This window comes from Cololabis saira, chromosome 22, assembly GCF_033807715.1.
Source record: "Cololabis saira isolate AMF1-May2022 chromosome 22, fColSai1.1, whole genome shotgun sequence".
NCBI classification, from domain to species: domain Eukaryota; kingdom Metazoa; phylum Chordata; class Actinopteri; order Beloniformes; family Belonidae; genus Cololabis; species Cololabis saira.
This window is the reverse complement of record NC_084608.1, coordinates 37511933-37525998: the sequence shown is the minus strand read 5'-3', so window position 1 is coordinate 37525998 and position 14066 is coordinate 37511933. Positions and strand designations below refer to the sequence as shown.

Here is a 14066-nt window from a genome sequence, read left to right as displayed (position 1 = left end):
CGCTATAGTAGCAACGCCGCTATAGTAGCAACAACGCTATAGTAGCAACACCGCTATAGTAGCAACAACGCTATAGTAGCAACACCGCTATAGTAGCAACAACGCTATAGTAGCAACGCCGCTATAGTAGCAACACCGCTATAGTAGCAACACGCTATAGTAGCAACGCCGCTATAGTAGCAACACCGCTATAGTAGCAACACCGCTATAGCCACGCCGCTATCGTACTACACTAGCGACATCAGGCCGACGCGTTATACGTCTCCTAATATTTACCGCCCCATGTTTGGAGGCGGAGTCAGGGGCGGAGCTAAGTGTTGATATGTGCAGGTGAAGTACAAGGAGGCTAGCAGGAAGGAGGCTAGCAGCTGTCTGTACCATCAGCTGCCGGAAACCCTGGACACGCTACATGCTAAAGAGGCTAACGAGCTGCAGAGTCAGGTACTGGATATGCATGGATGGATGATGGAAGACATTTGTTGTTGTGATGATGATGTCATCATCTCAGGTGCATTGTGGGTAATGATGATGTCACTATCTCCTCCAGGTAAAGTACCGCGACGGCAGGAAGGATCTGAGCGTGAGTCTGTACTCGCTGCTGCCGGAGACGGTGGAGACTAAGCTAGCTAAGGCCGCGGCGGCGCTGCTGAGCCAGGTGGGAACGACTCAGCGCTTTAGGGAGGAACGGCGGCCATGTTGAATCTCTGTGACCCGGTTCTGACCCGGTCCTGACCCGGTTCCGTGTGTTCCAGGTCCGGTACCAGCAGGAGGGAAAGCGGGTCGTCGGCAGCAGCTTTTTCCACCAGATGTTTCAGACGAAGGAGACGGAGTTTCTGAAGGAGATCCAAGACCTGCAGAGTCAGGTGAGACCGGTTCTGGTCCTGGTTCTGGTTCTGGTTCTGGACTAGAACCGGGTCCAGAACCAGACCTGCAGAGTCAGGTGAGACCGACCCGGTTCTGGTTCTGGTTCTGGTTCCTGGTCCCGGTTCTGGTTCTGGACCAGTTCCTGGTTCCAGTCTGGATCCTCTATACAGTTTGGAGACGATTCTTAATAGTTTACTTATAAACATCTGTCAACACCTCAATCACATCATTCCCTTCCAGTCAGATTTCCTTCTTCATTTCTGTCATAAAAGTGTCTCTGTTGTAAATATCTGTAAAATCTCCTCCAATCCATACTGTTTTTTTAAGTCATCCTAATAATTTAAATTATTGTTTGTCTGTGAGTGTAGATAAAGCTGTTATTCCCTCATCTCTCCACTTTACAAACATCTAAAACTCTAAAACTCTAAAGCTCTGAATGTGGATTTGTACGAAGGCCGAATCAACGACGTACTCTCTCCATCAACTTGTACTTTTGAATCACAACGTACCACGTCTCCAAAGTTTCTCTCATATATCGGTGTTTCAGGGTAAATTGTTGGTGTTTTTCTTCCAGTCCAAGTACAGGAAGGACGTGGAAGATCTGGCCAACAGTCTGTACTCGCTGCTGCCGGAGACGCTGGAGACGAGATTCGTCAAAGAGATGGAGGAGACGCACAGCCAGGTGGAGACGGGGGTGTGGGTCGGCAGGGGGTCTGGTTCTGGTTCTGGTTCTGGTTCTGGTTCTGGTGCTGGTGCTGGTTCTGGTTCTGGTTCTGGTTCTGGTTCTGGTTCTGGTTCTTTAACGTAGACCTGAACATCGTCTGCAAACAGCGTGACTTGTCCGTTTCTCTTCACCAGAACAAATACACGGCGGCCGGGAAGAAGCAGCTGGTCAAGTCTCTGTACCATCTGCTGCCGAAGACGCAGGAAACGCAGCACGCTAAGGAGCTAACGCAGCTATACAGCGAGGTACGTAGCTGCTAAGGAGCTAACGCAGCTGTACAGCGAGGTACGTAGCTGCTAAGGAGCTAACGCAGCTGTACAGCGAGGTACGTAGCCGCTAAGGAGCTAACGCAGCTGTACAGCCAGGTTAGCCGCCATAGCATGCTAAAGAGCTAACGTAGCTGTACAGCCAGGTTAGCCACCATAGCACGCTAAGGAGCTAACGCAGCTGTACAGCGAGGTTAGCCGCTATAGCATGCTAAAGAGCTAACGTAGCTGTACAGCCAGGTTAGCCGCCATAGCATGCTAAAGAGCTAACGTAGCTGTACAGCGAGGTTGGCCGCCGTAGCCGCCGTGCCAGGCTGTTTACCGTAAAACTAACAAAACATTCTCAAACACGACCTCACAACAAATTTCGTGAATAAATTAGAAATGTTGAGAAAAAAGTCCAAATGCGGTGGTCGTGGTACCCGGTGTTTCTTGGTGTCTGCTGCAGAAGTGGTACCGGGACGAGGGCCGGAGGGTTGCTGGTTCCAGTCTCTACTCCCTGATGCCCCAGACCATCGAGACCGTGCTGGCCCGGCAGCACACCAGGACCAGGAGTGACGTAAGTCCCACATCTATCCATCTATCTGTCTGTCTGTCTGTCTGTCCGTTCGTTCGTCCATCCGTCTATCGACCTTTCACGGATTTACATTGTGCATCGTGTTCTGCATTCTGATTGGCTAAACAGTCTCCTTCTTCTTCACTTCCTGTGTCAATAACATTGATTGCTTAGCAACAAGTTGAGAACGGCCAATGAGCTTCATCAATCCATGGTGTCGGCTTATAAGAAGAGAAATGAGCAACAGCTGTTAGGTTTCTAAATCATCAACATAAATTAATAACTTAGGAAAGACACAGAGACTGTTAGAAATGATTTTCAAGGCGCTTCTGCAGAAGCTTGGAGAGAAGTCTTGAGGAGCTTCAGGGCAACACGGCCCTCCTCTTAGAGCTTGTCAGGCCTTCTCACAACTTGCTGCTTCTGCAGGACGCTTTTTATTTGAGAATGGGAAACAGGAAATGACCATATTTGGACTGTAAATGTATAGACAATGGACGAAAACAGATGGTCACAGACATGGTATCAGATGATGGTTAAAGAGGTCACACCTATGACTTTTCAGTTAATAAGCAACTTATCTTGTGGTGTGCAGAGCAACAGACATCCTTTTAAGAAACCTCAAATGGTCAAGGGGTTTTTGTTGTCATCAGATGGTCAACTAACAATGGGATAGTTGTTGGTCAGCCCAAACTCAGGAAGGGCTGCCCTGTCATCTGTTAACATGTGATAACCAGCAGTCAGAACTCTGTGAGGTTTTGCACAGATGTGTCTAAAGACACTGGTGAACTGTTAACAGAGCAGACATCCCCCCTGAATACCCTCAGGGAGTGGCCTGTCCTGTGACTTCTGTTAACAATGATAAGGATGTGAAAAATCCAGCAGTCAGCTTCTCTGAGCTGACCTAATTAAGCCTAATTCTGATAGTTTTCATGTTTTCATAAGGACAAACGTGTTCAAATCTTTGATTCGATTTGAATCTGACACAGCAAAGACCCAGAACTATTTTCTTCTCTGGTAAAAACAGTCCTGCACCTTTAGGAGAAAAATCCGCTACAGAGCGAGTCGGGATGCAGCGGTGAAGTACGCGCCAGTCACAACACTACTGTACTTATTGTATTTTTTTTAGGGCTGGGCAATGTCGCGATTAATCGCATGATTTCCCTGATTTTTCACGATTCACGAACATTTGTTGGGCAAACATTTAAAGGAGTTTGAGGCAGGATTGAGGCAGGATTTATGAAAAAAATCCGTATACATTTTAAGTTTTCTAGTAATAATGTCAGATGAAGCGTTCCAAATCAAAAAGAATGTTTCCTCTAGTGTATCTCTCCTTTGCCTTGAACTGGCTGTTGCTGCAAAATGTGCTGCAATTCTGTCCTGAATTTCCCGCGCTGTCCTGCAGATGTGACGTCACATGACGCTGCATGCACGTTCTCCCCGTTCTCCCGTGCCGGCTTCACTGTTGGCTGCAGTGTCATGTCTCCTTTTTTCCTATTTTTTCCTATTTTTTTTACTCTTTTTTCCCTTTTTTCCCTGTATTTTTCTTGATTTTTTTTTCTCTTTTTTCCTCTTTTTTCCTATTTTTTTCCTCTTTTTTCTCTTTTTTTTTCCTATTTTTCTTCTTTTTTCCTCTTTTTTCCTTGTTTTTTCTCTTTTTTTCCTCTTTTTCCTCTTTTTTTTCCTCCTTTTTTCCTCTTTTTTCCTCTTTTCTTCCTTTTTGTCCTCCTTTTTTCCTCTTTTTTTCCTCTTTTTTTCTCATTTTTTCCTCTTTTTTGGCTTTTTTTCTTCTTTTTTCCTCTTTTTTTCCCTCTTTTTTTCCTCTTTTTTCCTCTCTTTTCCCTTTTTCCCCCCTCTGCATGCTCATTCTCCCCGTTCTCCCGTGCCGGCTTCACTGTTGGCTGCAGTACCCCCAACGGCCGTCGTGGTGAAGGGTGGCGCTAGAGAGTGTCATTTCTTAAAAGGAGCCTCATGCTCCTTTAACATCAGCACAGTAGAATGTCAAATAAAATATAGCCTATTGCCACTGTCAGGGCTTTTTTATGAAAAATAAAAAAAGTCTAGCAACAAAATCCTGATCCACGATCATGACATTAAAACAGGCGATTTCTGAGGAAACAGCAGAAACGTTTAACGGGGAGCAGCTTTACCGTCTGATTCTCTTCCGGCTCTCAGCGAAGGCGGACGCTTTTCTGCTCCTCTCCCTTATCAACCTTCCCTCCCTGCCTGCTTTTGTCCTGTCTCGTCTTCAGAGTCTCTCCTTTTCACTCCTCCCAAACTCTACAATCATGGAATTGATTAACTGGTCTCTCAGCACAATTGACCAAATTTTTGCAACGAGAAGTCCGGGGGTAAGGGAGCCCTCCTGCCCCGATGGAACTTTTTTTGCTGGTTACACGATGGACGCGTACAAGAACTGGAAGCCGTTGTGCCTCAAGATCTTAACCGTCGAGGACGTTGAAGACGCTTCATAATTTGATTTATGATAGCAGGATTTCTTCTAATTGGAGTGGGGATTTTCCTGGCCTATCGACAATCTCGTAAGTCGGCGACAGCTGTTCTGGCCCTTTCTAAGCTGCCCGACGTTGCTGAAGGAATAAGCACTCAGACTCTAGAGCAGGGCCGCAAGCTGATGCGATCCTTGAACAGAATCGTAGGCTAGCGCCGGTCTTCGAGCTCGTTAGCAAGATGGATAACACCTTGGAGAAGTTGGAAGCTCGGCTTGGCGGGAATTGATCACAAATTCGTCTGATTGGAGTCGCCATTGATGAACCAGAGACTAAAGGCAGACGGAAAATTACTGGATCTGCCTGCTCTCAGGAATTGTTGATTCTACAATCTGCCCTTGACGGAGCGGCTTGGCAGGCCTCTCCGGTCACAATCTCCCTGGAGGAATGTAAACAAGACGACTCTGCCCAACCCTCCCCCTCTCCCACGAACACCCGCGGATCTTCCTCCCAGAACTGACCGAGCTGCCTGATTACACCAAGGACATTCTGGCTGGGAGCAGCTCCGGGTGAAGGTTCACAGACTATCACACACTCACACACACACACACACTCACACACACACACTCACACTGACAACCACAACCCCCCCCCCATCCAACACCTTCCTGGCTCCCCTCTTATCAGCCCCCCTGACAAGGACGTCGGGTTTGAGCGCCAGCTACCGCGGCCCTCACTTGGATGAACTGTGCCAGACGCACAAAACCATCGTGTCGCCGCCGGTGTATCCGAAGTCAAAAACAGTTTTTCTAAGCTGACCTAATAAACCTGATTCTGATTCTGTAGCGTCTCGTGCTACTGGGGGTCGACAGGGAAAGAGGACGGGGTTTCGTGGGGAAATTGTGGTTCTTTATTTTTAATCACCCAGACGTGTATCAGGAGCTGCAGGTCTGGACCCAGATCCAGTTCTACCCCCCCCTCTAATCCTGGTCCCGGTTCTGTCCCGGTTCTGTCCCGGTTCTGCAGAAGTTCTACAAGGAGCAGTACAACCGGGAGAAGGGAAGGTCCAGTTACAGCAGCATGGCGGTGCTGCCGGAGGTGGAGCGGGCCATGGAGGTGAACCGGACCCAGAGCCAGGTATGGAGGCTAACGTTAGCGGTAGCATGCTAAGCTGCAGCAGCAGCTACAGTTCAAATGTGAGGAATTAGCTGTGATTTCACTTTAGTTTCCATCAGAAATGAACCAGATTAACCAGCGTTTATCACATTATTGTTGGGGAGACGTGTGGGCTACAGGCGGTCAATGCTAGCTAGTGCTAATGTTATTGTTTTAAGAGCGGAGCGGAGCTGCTACTGCTGCTGTTACCATGGTAACGACTCCCGCTCCCAACGGCAGGAAGTGCAGCTGTTACCATGGTAACAGCTGCTACTGCTGCTGTTACCATGGTAACAACTCCCCCTCCCAACGGCAGGAAGTACCGTGTGTCTCTGAATAGTACGTCCCAATTAATGCTACTACTGATATTTAAGTATACTTTTTAGTATATACTGTTTAGTATATACTTTTTAGTATATACTGTTTAGTATATACTTTTTAGTATATACTGTTTAGTATATACTTTTTAGTATATACTGTTTAGTATATACTGTTTAGTATTTACTGTTTAGTATTTACTGTTTAGTGCGGCATTTCGGATGCAGCGACTCAGACCCGTTTCCACGTAGTAAAAACGCTGGTGTTTTCCTGCGTTTTGTTCGTTCGTTTACACGAAAACGAAGCTCAAAGTCTCTAAAAACCATCATTTCTAAAAACTCCGTCCAAAGTGTAGATTTTTAAAACCTCCGTCTTCACGTTTGCTTGTAAACGGAGAGAAACGGACATTTATTCTTCAGAACGTCACATTATGAGACAGAAACGTCACCAGCGTCATGAGTGCGACCTGTGGTTACAATTAGTTTGTAACCGTCAATATTTTCTTGTATTTTACCTGTTTTATATTCTAAAGTCACACTTAAAAGTAACTCCACTTCTCTGTCACTCCAAACCAAAGACTCTGGTTCATCTTGGAAGTAACTGGAAGTAAATTTTGAGAAAAAAGTTGAAATATCGAGAAGAAAGTCGAAATTTTGAGAAAAAAGTCGAGAAAAGATTCAAAATTTTGAGAAAAAAGGTCTAGAAAAAAGTCGAAATTCTGAAAAAAGTTGAAATTTTGAGAAAAAAGTCGAGAAAAGTTGAAATTCTGAGAAAAGTTGAAATTTTGAGAAAAAAGTCGAGAAAAAGGTCGAAATTTTGAGAAAAAAGTCGAGAAAAGTCAAAATTCTGAGAAAAGTTGAAATATCGAGAAGAAAGTCAAAATTTTGAGAAAAAAGTCGAGAACAGATTCGAAATTTTGAGAAAAAAGTCTAGAAAAAAGTCGAAATTCTGAGAAAAGTTGAAATTTTGAGAAAAAAGTCGAGAAAAGTCAAAATTCGGAGAAAAGTCGAAATTTTGAGAAAAAAGTCGAGAAAAGTCGAAATTCTGAGAAAAGTTGAAATTTTGAGAAAAAAGTCGAGAAAAGTCGAAATTTTGAGAAAAAAGTCGAAATTCCTGGTCCTGGTCCAGGTCCAGGTCCAGGTCCTGGTCCAGGTCCTGGTCCTGGTCCTGGTCCAGGTCCAGGTCTCACCCCCCTGTGGTTCTGGTTCTGGTTCCAGGTGGTCTACAGGTCCCAGCAGAACCAGAACCGCTGCAGCTCCACGGCCGACCGGCCCGACATCGTCTCGGCTACCAACGCCTCCAAGCTGGCTAGTGAGGTGAGAGCTTACCCAGCATGCTCTGGGGCTAGTGAGGTGAGAGGTTACCCAGCATGCTCTGGGGCTAGTGAGGTGAGAGGTTACCCAGCATGCTCTGGGGCTAGTGAGGTGAGACGTTACCCAGCATGCTCTGGGGCTAGTGAGGTGTGAGGTTACCCAGCATGCTCTGGGGCTAGTGAGGTGAGAGCTTACCCAGCATGCTCTGGGGCTAGTGAGGTGAGAGGTTACCCAGCATGCTCTGGGGCTAGTGAGGTGAGAGCTTACCCAGCATGCTCTGGGGCTAGTGAGGTGAGAGGTTACCCAGCATGCTCTGGGGCTAGTGAGGTGAGAGGTTACCCAGCATGCTCTGGGGCTAGTGAGGTGAGAGGTTACCCAGCATGCTCTGGGGCTAGTGAGGTGAGAGCTTACCCAGCATGCTCTGGGGCTAGTGAGGTGAGAGGTTACCCAGCATGCTCTGGGGCTAGTGAGGTGAGAGCTTACCCAGCATGCTCTGGGGCTAGTGAGGTGAGAGGTTACCCAGCATGCTCTGGGGCTAGTGAGGTGAGAGGTTACCCAGCATGCTCTGGGGCTAGTGAGGTGAGAGGTTACCCAGCATGCTCTGGGGCTAGTGAGGTGAGACGTTACCCAGCATGCTCTGGGGCTAGTGAGGTGAGAGGTTACCCAGCATGCTCTGGGGCTAGTGAGGTGAGAGCTTACCCAGCATGCTCTGGGGCTAGTGAGGTGAGAGGTTACCCAGCATGCTCTGGGGCTAGTGAGGTGAGAGGTTACCCAGCATGCTCTGGGGCTAGTGAGGTGAGAGCTTACCCAGCATGCTCTGGGGCTAGTGAGGTGAGAGCTTACCCAGCATGCTCTGGGGCTAGTGAGGTGAGAGCTTACCCAGCATGCTCTGGGGCTAGTGAGGTGAGAGGTTACCCAGCATGCTCTGGGGCTGGTGAGGTGAGAGGTTACCCAGCATGCTCTGGGGCTAGTGAGGTGAGAGGTTACCCAGCATGCTCTGGGGCTAGTGAGGTGAGAGGTTACCCAGCATGCTCTGGGGCTAGTGAGGTGAGAGGTTACCCAGCATGCTCTGGGGCTAGTGAGGTGAGAGCTTACCCAGCATGCTCTGGGGCTAGTGAGGTGAGAGGTTACCCAGCATGCTCTGGGGCTAGTGAGGTGAGAGGTTACCCAGCATGCTCTGGGGCTAGTGAGGTGAGAGGTTACCCAGCATGCTCTGCTGCTAGTGAAGTGAGACTGAGCTGTGATTGGCTGCTGGGGGAGGGGGCGGGGCCTCACCGGCGTGGGTCAAAATGTCGAGATTAATGTTCAAGTACAATTTCTAGAAAAAAGTCAAAAAAAGGTGAAATTTTGAGAAAAAAGGTGACATTTTAAGAAAAAAGGTGAAATTTTGAGATAAAAGTCGAAATTTTGTGAATAAAGTTGAAAGTGATTGGCTGCTGGGGGAGGAGGCGGGGCCTCACCGTGGTGGGTCGAAATGTCGAGATTAATGTTGAAGTACACTTTCTAGAAAAAAGTCGAAATGTTTAGAAAAAAGGTGAAATTTTGAGGAAAAAGTTAAAATTTTGAGAAAAAAGGTGAAATTTTGAGAAAAAAGGTGAAATTTTGAGAAAAAAGGTGAAATTTTGAGAAAAAAGGTGAAATTTTGAGAAAAAAGTTGAAATTTTGAGAAAAAAGGTGAAATTTTGAGAAAAAAGGTGAAATTTTGAGAAAAAAGTTGAAATTTTGAGAAGAAAGGTGAAATTTTGAGAAAAAGTGAAATTTTGGGAAGAAAAGTGAAATTTTGAGAAAAAGTGAAATTTTGAAAAAAAAAGGTGAAATTTTGAGAAAAAAGGTGAAATTTTGAGAAAAAAGGTGAAATTTTGAGAAAAGGTGAAATTTTGAAAAAAAAAGGTGAAATTTTGAGAAAAAAGGTGAAATTTTGAGAAGAAAGGTGAAATTTTGAAAAAAAAGGTGAAACTTTGAGAAAAAAGGTGAAATTTTGAGAAGAAAGGTGAAATTTTGAAAAAAAAGGTGAAATTTTGAGAAAAAAGGTGAAATTTTGAGAAGAAAGTTGAAATTTCGAGATAGAAGTCGAAATTTTGTGAATAAAGTTGAAAGTGATTGGCTGGTTGGGGGCGGGGCTTCACCTCCGTGGGCGGGGCTTCATCGTGGTGGGCGGAGCTTCCCCGTCTCACCTGTCTCTCGTCCCCAGGTGTCGTACCGGAGTCAGAAACCCGTCCTCAGCGACGGATCCCTGCTAGCTAGAACCGACATCCTGCACGCTAACGCCGTGTCCAAGCTAACCAGCCAGGTGAGTTCCCAGCATGCTCTGGGGCGGAGCAGGTTACCCAGCATGCTCTGGGGCGGAGCAGGTTACCCAGCATGCTCTGGGGCGGAGCAGGTTACCCAGCATGCTCTGGGGCGGAGCAGGTTACCCAGCATGCTCTGGGGCGGAGCAGGTTACCCAGCATGCTCTGGGGCGGAGCAGCCAGGTGAGAGGGTTACCCAGCATCAGAGGTGTGAAGTAACGAAGTACAAATACTTTGTTACTTTACTTAAGTAGAAATTTAGGTTATCTATACTTCACTGGAGTAATTATTTTTCAATGTCAATGTCAATTTTATTTCTAAAGCACATTTAAAAAGGACCGAGGTGGACCAAAGTGCTGTACAGCATACAAGAGAATAAAACAATACCAAAAGAAAAACACAGTACCCAGTGTAGAAACAATAAAATCACTAACATACTAAAATGATCAATAAAATAGTAATAAAATACAATAAAAAACAATCACTTCACACAGATGTGGGGAACTAAGTTGTCACACACTAAAAGCCAAAGAAAATAAATAAGTTTTCAAAGAAGACTTAAAAACCACTAGGGTCTGGGCAGATCTAACATTTAGTGGCAAACTATTCCACAGCTTAGGGCCGGCCACCGCAAAAGCTCGGTCACCTCTAGTTTTGAGCCTAGATTTCGGGACGTCTAAAAGTAACTGACTTGACGACGTCAGTGCTCTGGTTGGTGTGAGAGAGTGGAGAAGTTCAGTAAGGTATTGGGGAGCCAAGCCATTCAGTGATTTAAAAACAAGCAGCAGAATCTTAAAATCAATCCTGTAGTGAACAGGAAGCCAGTGCAGGGAGGCCAGAACTGGGGTAATGTGGTCACGCTTTCTACTTCCAGTCAGGAGTCGTGCAGCAGCATTCTGCACCAGCTGCAGGCGTCGCACAGAACGCTGGTCTAAGCCCACGTACAAGGAGTTGCAGTAATCTAGCCGTGATGAAATAAAAGCGTGAATGACCCTCTCCAAATCTTTAGGAGATAGGTAGGGCTTTACTTTGGCCAGGAGCCTTAGCTGAAAAAAGCACCTTTTACTACGGACCCAATCTGTCTATCGAATTTAAAATCACTATCAAAAATGACACCAAGGCTTTTAATAAAAGAATTCATTTTAGAACCAAGGGGGCCCAGAGCATCAACAGAGTCATTTAAAACAGCCGGATGCCCAAACACAATAACCTCAGTTTTATTTTCATTTAGATTCAAGAAATGTTGTTCCATCCAAACCTTAATGTCTTTAAGGCAAGCTAGTAGAGGCTGCAGAGAGTCCTTGCACTTTAACTTTAAAGGAAGGTAGATTTGGACATCATCTGCAAAACAATGAAAAGAAACGTCATGCTTTCGGAGAACAGAGCGCAGAGGGAGCATATATAAAGAAAATAATAATGGACCTAAAATGGAGCCTTGGGGCACCTCACAAGTAAGAGGGGCCACACTGGAGGAGAAATCACCCAAGTGGACAGAAAAAGACCTGTCAGTCAAGTATGACTGAAGCAGCATGAGAGCCGCACCTTTGATACCCACAGAGTTCTCCAGGCGTGACAACAAGGTCCTATGATCAACGGTATCAAAGGCAGTGGTCAAATCTAAGGTCACCAGAATAGCAGCACAACCAGAATCAACAGTTAAAACCAGATCGTTGAACACTCTTAAAAGAGCAGTTTCAGTGCTATGACGAGTTTTAAAACCAGACTGAAACTTCTCATAAATATCATTCTTTTCTAAAAATGAGTTTAACTGAATAAAAATGATTTTCTCCAACACTTAAGACAAAAAGGGCAGTTTGGAGATGGGCCTGAAGTTAGAAAGAACGGAGGGGTCCAGATTTGGCTTTTTGATTAGTGGCTGCACAATAGCATGTTTAAAAGGAGCTGGAAAACACTCTGAGCTAAAACAGGCATGAATCAAAACAAGAATAAAAGAACCAAGTGAAGAAAAAACCTCTTTAAAAAGGCGAGAGGGAATACTGTCCGAGAGGCAGTTAGTGGGCCGTAGCTCACGAACAACATCAGACAGCGAGGACAGTGATATGGGCTCAAACTGATCAAAAACAGCTAAGCATGTAGGAGGAGCAGAAGGGTCAGGAGCTGCTAGGGATGGTACAGCCCGAAGAGAGGAGATTTTGTCAACAAAAAAATTTAAAAAGTCATCACAGAGAGCAGCCGTGGGTACAATGGGGGCAGTATCACGAGGGTTAACAAGAGAATCAAAAGCTCTAAACAGAACTTTGGGCTTATCGATATTGTTGGAGACAAGGTTGCGAATGTAACCAGTTTTAGCAGCTTTGATAGCTCTCTGTCTTTTCAGACAACTTTTTACTTTTACTCCTTACATTTTCACACAATTATCTGTACTTTTTACTCCTTACATTTTAAAAACAGCCTCGTTACTCTATTTCATTTCACCTTTAATAAAAACTATCCAGTTAAATTGCTCCATCCGGATAGAGTGAATTTGGTTGTGGTTGTTTCAGATGTTCTTGTCCAGTTTTGTTCTTACATCCGTTCCCTCAGATTCCTGCAACTAAACTTGGATGTACATTCCAATAAAGGTTAGGATAAATGATAACATGAACATGAACGTTTGACTTTTTGCACCATTACAATACTTATAGGCAACTAGTCATCATATCTGCTGCTCTCTGAAACACATGTTAATGCTCAATAGTACACATATATGCTTCTTTAATATATTTATATTAACACATGTTAATGCTCAATAGTACACATATATGCTTCTTTAATATATTTATATTATACTAAGATACATTCATTTTCAATGGCTTTTGTCCTAAATAGCTTTTTTCCCCCTTACATTACTTTTACTTTTATACTTTAAGTAGTTTTGAAACCAGTACTTTTATACTTTTACTTGAGTAAAAAACTTGAGATGATACTTCAACTTCTACAGGAGTATTTTTAAACTCTAGTATCTATACTTCTACCTGAGGAATGAATGTGAATACTGAAGACACCTCTACCCAGCATGCACCTGTGTCCTGTCAGGTGAGTTCCCAGCATGCTCTGGGGCGGAGCAGGTTACCCAGCATGCACCTGTGACCTGTCAGGTGAGTTCCCAGCATGCTCTGGGGTGGAGCCGGTTACCCAGCATGCACCTGTGTCCTGTCAGGTGAGTTCCCAGCATGCTCTGGGGCTGAGCAGGTTACCCAGCATGCTCTGGGGCGGAGCAGGTTACCCAGCATGCACCTGTGTCTCCTCAGGTGAGTTCCCAGCATGCACCTGTGTCTCCTCAGGTGAGTTCCCAGCATGCACCTGTGTCTCCTCAGGTGAGTTCCCAGCATGCTCTGGGGCTGAGCAGGTTACCCAGCATGCACCTGTGTCTCCTCAGGTGCAGTACAGGGAGAAGGGCCAGAGGCCGAACTACAACCCGCTGGACTGCTGCTCCTTCAGGACGCAGCAGGCCGCCGCCGCGCTGGCTAGCACGGTGGGTCACATTTAGAACCGGTACCGGTACCGGTCCTGGTCCCGGGTCGCTCACACGTCCTCCTCTGGTTCCAGGTGAAGTACCGGACCCAGAACCAGAACCAGAACCAGAACCAGAGACCTGCAGGATCCCTGGACCTGCCCAACCTGCTGCAGCTGGAACACGTGCTGCAGGCCAGCCGGCTGCAGAGCAACGTAGGTGCACGACCAGAACCAGGACCAGGTCCAGGTCCAGAACCAGGACCAGGACCAGAACTAGGACCAGGACCAGAACTAGGACTAGAACCAGGACCAGAACCAGAACCTCTAGACCCAGTTAGAACCTGCTGCAGCTGGAACACGTGCTGCAGGCCAGCCGGCTGCAGAGCAACGTAGGTGCAGAACCAGGACCAGAACCAGAACCAGAACCTCTAGTCCCGGTTCAGGGTCCAGAACCAGAACCAGGACTAGAACCAGGACCAGGACTAGAACCAGGACCAGGACCTCTAGACCAGAACTAGAACTAGAACCTCTAGACCCAGTTAAAACCCCTGCCGGTCCTGACCGGACCTCGGGTCCAGTGGGATTAGCAGTTCCTCTTAAGTCTTACGGAAGGAAATTTAAGATTACCCACATTTATTATTATTATTATTATTACTTTTATTAGTACCTGTATTCATATTAT

The 14066-nt window shown here is 46.0% G+C and overlaps 1 protein-coding gene across 1 annotated transcript in view; it reads left to right on the top strand.

The window, feature by feature from the left end:
- Nucleotides 1-14066, top strand: part of LOC133423514 (nebulette-like) — a 41508-nt gene that overhangs the window by 1553 nt on the left and 25889 nt on the right. The window contains exons 3-13 of the mRNA XM_061713710.1: nucleotides 331-441; nucleotides 548-655; nucleotides 753-863; nucleotides 1439-1546; nucleotides 1723-1833; nucleotides 2303-2413; nucleotides 5881-5991; nucleotides 7545-7643; nucleotides 9832-9930; nucleotides 13308-13403; nucleotides 13478-13597. Of these exons, the coding sequence (XP_061569694.1) occupies nucleotides 331-441; nucleotides 548-655; nucleotides 753-863; nucleotides 1439-1546; nucleotides 1723-1833; nucleotides 2303-2413; nucleotides 5881-5991; nucleotides 7545-7643; nucleotides 9832-9930; nucleotides 13308-13403; nucleotides 13478-13597 (1185 nt within the window). The remainder of the gene's footprint in view (nucleotides 1-330; nucleotides 442-547; nucleotides 656-752; nucleotides 864-1438; nucleotides 1547-1722; nucleotides 1834-2302; nucleotides 2414-5880; nucleotides 5992-7544; nucleotides 7644-9831; nucleotides 9931-13307; nucleotides 13404-13477; nucleotides 13598-14066) is intronic.